Below are 7,859 nucleotides of genomic sequence, written 5' to 3' on the forward strand. Positions count from 1 at the left end.
TGAGCCTTATTTACTCTCATTATGTTTCTCCTGGCTCAGAGCTCCTCCTTTTGGCCACACAACTAGCATTGTCCCCCATGAATAATATACATTTTAGCAAGGGCTTGACCATTTCTTTAAAACATTTTTAAAAATTACAGATACTATATGCACCAGAAAGCTCTTTGTAATAAATGAAGAAAACTAAGTTAGATGAATTTATACCAAATTATCCTGTTAGCTAGTGATAGCACAAAGTCATCTTTCCATCCACTTCATGCAGATCCTTTCTATCTTCCCTTTCCCTGTTACTGACTAGGGGTGAATTCATTTTTACTACAAATCCAACAGGTCCACACTGAAGAGCATAACACACATAAGATGCAACATGCAGCATATTTAGTAGCTGTCCATTGCTTTTAATGCCTTCGCTGGCTTAAATGCTTTGTAGTATCTGTAGGGTTAATTTTTAGGTAATCTGACCCATCTGCTGTTGTCCTGAATTGCTGGATGGAGTGTGGATTACCAAATAGCATTAGGGCTCTTACTCACTCGCGTTTTTACCTGTGCTCCCCTGCGTTCCGTTTTTCGGCGTTCAGCCACAGGGGAGTGCAGGAATAGACGCATTTCATTATTTCAAATGGAGCTGTACTCACACAGGCGCGTGTAGGCGCCAAACGCAGGAAAAATGCAGCATGTTGTGTCTCAACCTGCGTTCGGCGCCTACACGCGCCTGTGTGAGTACAGCCCCATTTGAAATAATGAAATGCGTCTATTCCTGCGCTTCCCTGCGGCTGAACGCCGAAAAACGGAACGTAGGGGAGCGCAGGTAAAAACGCGAGTGAGTAAGAGCCCTAAATCTGTTAGAACATATGAATCTGCACTTTTGAATGCAAACATTAGAGCTGTAAGGCCACGTGCAATTTCCCTATTGCTATTTGTCATGTGTTCCTAAAATTAGCATATTTCCAATGTTCTCTTCATTATAGGCAGCGCATACACGAGTGCCCTAGAGGTTGGTGGTTTGGTGGGAAGAATAGCAGCTGGTTTGTGGTTTGAAGGTAAGAAATTATTAAAGCAGAGGTACTTGTCACGATGGTTGATCTAAGCATTATAGGGTAAAAAACTTCCAGGGGGAATAACAATATATTTCCAAAGGTATAGTCCAGTTATTTCATGGTATGTTTATATGTCCTATGTGTTTTCTCCACCAAACTGTCCCACACCTGTCCTATATTTGTGAAGCTTATGTTTGTATTTTCTGACCAAAATCTGCCCCATGTGTTCCATGACTGACGGAACATATTCATTTCAGTCACTGTGATTCTGTGATAATTAATTACCTCTAAGGAGATGTGGACAAACACACTAATCTTGGTAATTAATTATGAAAGGATTCTAAATTGATTGGGTTTGCGGAAAGCTGCTATCTAGAAACATGTGAAAAGCTATTTGAATCAAATAGAGGTTGTTGGTGAGGATATTGTGATTTTCACTTTATAAATACCAGTTTTAAACCTGTCCCTGTGTAAAGTGTTGGTGGAAGAAACACCATGGGGGAAATTCACAAAAGTGATGATATTGAGACTAAAAAAATGTTGGCTTTCCCACCAAATTAACAAACCTCTAACTCCACTTTTGTGATTTGTCTTCTAAACAGGCAGTTTGCAGATTTTGTCTTTCGCACGGCATTAACGTCATTTTCTTGAATTTGTCTTTAACTCTATCAGCCATCAAATTAGAATTTCGGGGAGGGGGTTTATTTTATCTAGGAAAATTGTACATCATTTTTTTCAGGATAAACTGGGCTTTCTAAATGTGCCTACATGTTTTTGTATTTCCACTTCTGTAACAAGATATAAGGGTCTAAATATAAAGAAATGCTATTTTGCACAATATTCATTAACTATTCATTAAACTAAAACTAGTAAAATAACGCACGTGTGAAATTACGCACATATAAAATTGTATAAAAATCACTTCTTTTTGTTTAATCGGTGTTTTACTTGTTTTGTTAATGAGGCTTTTACACCTATAGGATTAGACAGGAATTTGAGCCCTAACTATAAAATGCTAATCCCTATTAATATGATAATAATAATTCCCCAATGGGGAACCAAAACAGAGCAGATTATTTTAGAATTGATCTGACACATGGGAAAGAGTTATACTAAGCTTTACTCCATTTTTAAAATGTGGGGAAAAAATAAAGTTTTGAAAATGTCGTTTTTATGTCGTTTGAAAGACAAATTCATAAAAGTACCTCTAAACTCTCTTTCACTAAGAAGTGAAAAATGCCAGTTGAGTCAGAATTTAGGCAGATTTCTGTTCGTGATTATGAAGAAAGTATTTGACACCAGTTTACCACCACATTTAGTCCAAAAATGGTCTATCGCCACTTTTGTGAATTCCCCCCATGTGTTTATATGGGCTAAGGCCTAAGATTAAAGGACAGGTAACGTGATATCCACTGGGGGTGGCAATGTGTTGGGCTTCCTTTAGTGAATATAAGGTGGGTGGTAACGTCATGGGCCTGGTACCGTGATGTTGGGGGTGGGACTATGGCATGGCGATTTCTACATCAATCAAGAAGAGTCCTGTTCAGATTTAATAATTAGCCCTTCCGAAACTGGGCTGTCTGGGTCAAAACTGGAGCGGTGGCTACCTTAGCATTATGGCTGTACAGTGAAGCTCATAATCACGTGGCATTTTCATCTGTAACTTTTTGTGTCTTTAAAACTTTTTAGATGGGATTAAGAAGTCATGGTAATCCTTGGCATGGTCTCCTCCTCTCTATGATGACTAGAATGGCTGTATCTTTGTACTTGTTTTGTGTTACTGTCACTGCAGGATCTTCAAAGGTAATAAGTTATAGGTTATGCATAGAGGGAGCTGCTATCTGGTTACCTTCCCATTGTTCTGTTGTTAGGCTGCTGGGGGGGAAAGGGAGGGGGTGATATCACTCCAACTTGCAGTACAGCAGTAAAGAGAGGTAAGTTTATCGGAGCACAAGTCACATGACTGGGGGCAGCTGGGAAACTGACCATATGTCTAGCCCCATGTCTAATTTCAAAAATTAAATATAAAAATAAATCTGTTTGCTATTTTGAGAAATGGATTTCAGTGCAGAATTCTACTGGAGCAGCACTATTAACTGATGCATTTAGATTTTTTTTTCCCATGACAGTATCCCTTTAAGTTAAATTACAATCAGTACAGCCCTTCTGGCTGGATTTTCTAGACGTGCCCCTAAATGTACAAGTGGTCTGGAAAAATTAAAATAGGCAGAAGATATTTTAAATGGAAACATACTCTTTGCCTAACCTATACTAACACAAGATAACAGCTGCCTGGTAGATCTAAGAACAGCACTCAATAGTAAAATCCAGGTCCTACTGGGACACATTCAGTTACATTGAGTAGGAGAAACAACAGCCTGCCAGAAAGCAGTTCCATATTGCAGCACTGGCTCTTTCTGAAAGCACATGACCAGGCAAAATAACCTGAGATGGCTGCCTACACACCAATACACTTGTTGGGTTAGGAATTAAATTTTACATGTTAGAGTAAATTATTTGCAGTGGAAACAGTGTCATTTAGAAGTAAAAACAACACCATAAAAATCATGACAGAATCCCTTTAAATTACTTTTATTATAAGTTCCCCTGAATTTTAAGTGATCTGGTACTCTTTGATTATTTGCTATTTGTCTTGAAATCTTTACTCCGCGTCGCGCATGTATGCGTATGTATGCGTATGCGCGTGGCAGGAGGAAAAGTGTGGTGCAGATCTGGTTTCACATGTATATAAAAATGACTTATTTTAAATAAACATTATTTCTATCTGTGGAGGTGATACGCATGCTCAATTATAATTTGGCTTGTGCCAACTAGTGAGTCTGCCTAGCTTTACTGACTAGCTTTACTGACAGGTCACCTATAAACACATTTCTTTCCGGCTTCAATTAAAAGCTGGCCTGTAGTATTGAACTGGAAATCCACAATAATTTTGTGCTGCAAGAAAATCTGTTATTGTTAGTGTGAATGGTGCCTACAGATTACACTTTATGTAGACAACTATATGTAGACAACTCTGTTACCCTTTCTCCTTAACTTCTAACTTCTTTCCTTCACGCAAACTCTGTATTCGGTGCATTTATCACTTGTCAGGCTCAGTTAAAGTTGGTTTAGATAAGTGGCTGCACATTGGATGAGCCACTTAATTAGACCATGCAAGTTTATATATATATATATATATATATTAGGGATTAAAATGTTATGCCCGCAAAGGGCACCACTATTTTAGATCTGGAAATTGGTAAACACAGGAGGCCTTGGGTTTGTGAAAGCCAATTGACTTTTTTAATCGTGCCACAGGCTTCAAAGACTAGACTGTAGTTATCTGGGGCAATGGTTAACTATGACATAAAAGTCGTAGAAATAGTGGCCAGCTACCCATACCTAGTTTATTGCATATGTCTTACCTGAAATATATCCAACTCGAATAAAAAAACACCCCCTATCAATGCTTTAAGGATAGGGCAAGATGGACTTAAATCAGCCTGATTAAAATTCTCAAGCAGATTTCTGCACCTCGGCTGATTATGCTGAAGAAACGCGAGACTTCGAATTTTGCTGCAAAATCCGCCAAGTGTGTTTGCACCGGATACTGCTTGTGGTTAGGGGTTTAAATCAGCCCCATCTGACCCTAACCTTAAATTTTTATTGTGTCCTTTACATTGTATCGAGCACTATTATTACCTAAATAATAATTGATTTATCTCACACCAAAAACACAGATCTGGATCTTGATACTGGGAGCTGCATTTGGATTTTCTTCATACAGACCTATTCCACTGTTTGGAGTCATTGGCAATGAGAGTGCCCCTTCCAATTTCATTGGGACATGCTATTGTGGCCCTCTCTGCAAACGGTAAGTCTACCAGTCCTTAGCACCAGGTGTTCAACATGACTGTGGGATAGAGTCCCCTCTATTTATGAGGGGCCAGGGCCTTAGATTGACGGTTACTCTCAGAGAGATTCCCAGTAAATGCCCCTAAATTTAGTTAACTTTTAGTATGATGTAGAGTGATATTCTGAGACAATTTGCAATTGGTTTTTATTTTGAGTTATTTCGCTGTTTATTCAGCAGCTCTCCAGTCTTCAGTTTCAGCAAGCTGGTTGCTAGGGTCCAAATTAACCTAGCAACTATGCATTTATTTGTATAAGAAACTGGAATATGAATAGGAGAGGCCTGAATAGAAATATGAGTAATAAAAAGTAGCAATAACAATACATATACATTAGTAGCCTTACAGGCCATTTGTTTTTAGATGGCGGCCAGTGATCCCCTTTATGTAAGATGGAAAGAGTCAGAAAAAAAGTAAATTAAATAAAAAACTATAAAAAAATAAATAATGAAAACCAATTGAAAAGTTGCTTGGAATTGGCCATTCTATAACATACTAAACGTTAACTTAAAGGTGAACCACCCCTTTGAGCACATCAAAAACCTTTTTGTTGTTATTTGTACTGCAGCTCTCAGGCTTTGACTGCTATCTGGTTGCTAGGGCTTAGCCACCTTATCAAACAGGCAGCACACTGGAAAATAACACATAAAAATACAATTGAAGCCTTGCATACAGCCTGAATTATATTTTTTGTTCAACTATAATTCTTTAGAAGTACAGAATCAGAAAAAGCTACAACTGATTTATATTTGAGGTAACATAACAAGTAACTGGGTGAGATGGATTAAACTCCCATTTGCTTTGCTGTGCCTCTGCACTCAGCAGATACCTTTGCAGAAATACATAGTTTGTATTTGTTTTGGGGACTTTATACTAACTTCAACGAAATGCTTATTGTTTGTTTCTTTCTGTGCTGTTTTTATCGTACTGTTAACTGTGGCACTCAATGGCAATATACACTAATTTCCTTTCTTTATCTCCATATGCAGTGGGTGGATTCCTTGCAGGACATTTAGCACGATTGCCAAACACTATGGTTGGGATTGGGACACAGCATTTTGGGCAGCTGAGATGACCTGCTTAGCTATTACAATCATATTTTTTCTTCTAAGGAATATACAAAGATGGGCCGTCTATAGAAGAAAGTGGACTGAATTGGGTGCACTGAACCATCCACATTTACAAACACCCCTCAGGACCATGGAAAGACTTCACTCAAAGGGAAGAGGGGGTGGATGGTTTCAGGATTCCATTTTCTTTCTCAAACAGGACCTGAAAAACTTGACTTGTGCCAAGAAAATGCCATGTTCTCTTACCATTTCAATCCCAAGTGAAACAGTGTCATATTAACACTGGAAATCCCTATTCTGCTCTTGTTGTAGTGAAATAAATACTGCTATAAAAAAGCAGTCCTGTAACCAAACTTGCTGCTTAGTGTATGCATGTAGTTTTTCTATAATGTTAGTTATCCATATGGATGGAGAAATGAATGAATTGTGAGTGAGCACTGGAATGAAGTGTAAGAAAATCATTATTTCATATCCTCTCTGTAAAGAAATAATTTCCATCAACAATAGACTTTATTCTCCTTACCTGTTCGCCGCAAGTGGTCATATAGTTTGAATTAGGTCTCTCCTCTGTATGGACCAACAAGCTACAAAACATACTTTTGTACAAAATCTAGTATTGTATATAAATAATAATTCACATTAATAATCCATGTTTCAACATCACATGCATTTCATTGAGGAACCATTTTCTTATCTATAAATGTTTTCCTTTCAGCCCATTCACTAAATGGAGAACTCTATGGAGCATTCTGGAGTCTTCTGAAGACGGCACTTCCAAATTAGATATAGGAAAAGAATTAGGTATCGGCACTCGATACGTTTCAAACAGGGGACAAGCCCCTTGCGTGTTTATTGCAACGGGGAATATCCCTGAAACGCTGTGATGCAATAAACCCACAAGAGGCTTGTCCCCTGCTTGAATCCCCTTGAGTGCCGGTACTTTATTCTTTTCCTGTACAAAGAAAAGAAACCACCCAGCATAAAGGACATGTCAACCCAAAAAATCTTAGTGATTTAGTAGGCGGTAAGTCCTAGTGCCCGCATACATCCCTCCAGTGCGAGCGCACATACGCGCCTGCACCATAGCGCAGGGGAGCTGTGCTCCCCGGTAAGTGGCTGGGCGGCATGCCGCCTCTATTATTCTGCCGCCATAGGCACGGACCTTTGTGGCCTTGCCACAAATCTGGGCCTGCATATGTTTTTTAAGGACTTTTGAAAAAAAAATTTTAAGGACTTTTGCAGGCTATCACTCTGAAAAAAAGAAAAGACGCCAGCATTTTTCGGGACCTAGAAACTTTTTCCACTAAAAATATGATGTAAGTAAGAAGATTGAGGAAGATCTATGCACTCCAATGCACTTCGCATGGTCTGAGCTGGCGAAGGCAAGTCTGACGAAAGAGGCAACGTTCAGAGTGAAAATTTTTCTGGCGATAGAGTGCGAATGACCACTTGCGTCTGTCTCTTTTACTAGCGAAGTTATGCCTGCGCCCATTAGTAAATCGGCAAAGTGCCTGAAAGCGGTAATGCTGGCGAATCATTGCCAGCGTTAGTCACTTTGCCCTTTAGTAAATCTGCACCATTGACTGGGGTAATGGGGTTGCCAAGTCGAAAAAAGCTAGCAGATTTGTAAATATGCTAAATAATAACTTTTTATTTCAGGTAGCTCAAGAACCTACAAGGATTGATTCTCTTTTGGACCTGGTAATAACTATTGATGCATTATCCGGAAACCCATTATCCCGAAATTGGTGGCATCAGTGGTAGGAAAGTTTTTTTAAGAGATAATAATGCACATGTACTTGACTACACTTCAAATCACAATACAATGCATTTGTATGCAT

At 38.8% G+C, this 7,859-nt stretch overlaps 1 protein-coding gene across 1 annotated transcript; it reads left to right on the plus strand.

Moving 5' to 3' along the window:
• The first annotated feature begins 901 nt into the window (after positions 1 to 901).
• LOC108705227 (glucose-6-phosphate exchanger SLC37A4) lies at positions 902 to 6,782 on the plus strand. Its single transcript, XM_018242001.2, has 4 exons — positions 902 to 1,040; positions 2,727 to 2,840; positions 4,778 to 4,911; positions 5,938 to 6,782. The coding sequence occupies exons 2-4, from the start codon at positions 2,727 to 2,729 to the stop codon at positions 6,296 to 6,298; spliced, it is 609 nt and encodes a 202-aa protein (XP_018097490.1). The 5' UTR covers positions 902 to 1,040; the 3' UTR covers positions 6,299 to 6,782.
• The last annotated feature ends 1,077 nt before the right edge of the window (positions 6,783 to 7,859 follow it).

This window comes from Xenopus laevis, chromosome 7S, assembly GCF_017654675.1.
Source record: "Xenopus laevis strain J_2021 chromosome 7S, Xenopus_laevis_v10.1, whole genome shotgun sequence".
In the NCBI taxonomy this organism is placed as follows: domain Eukaryota; kingdom Metazoa; phylum Chordata; class Amphibia; order Anura; family Pipidae; genus Xenopus; species Xenopus laevis.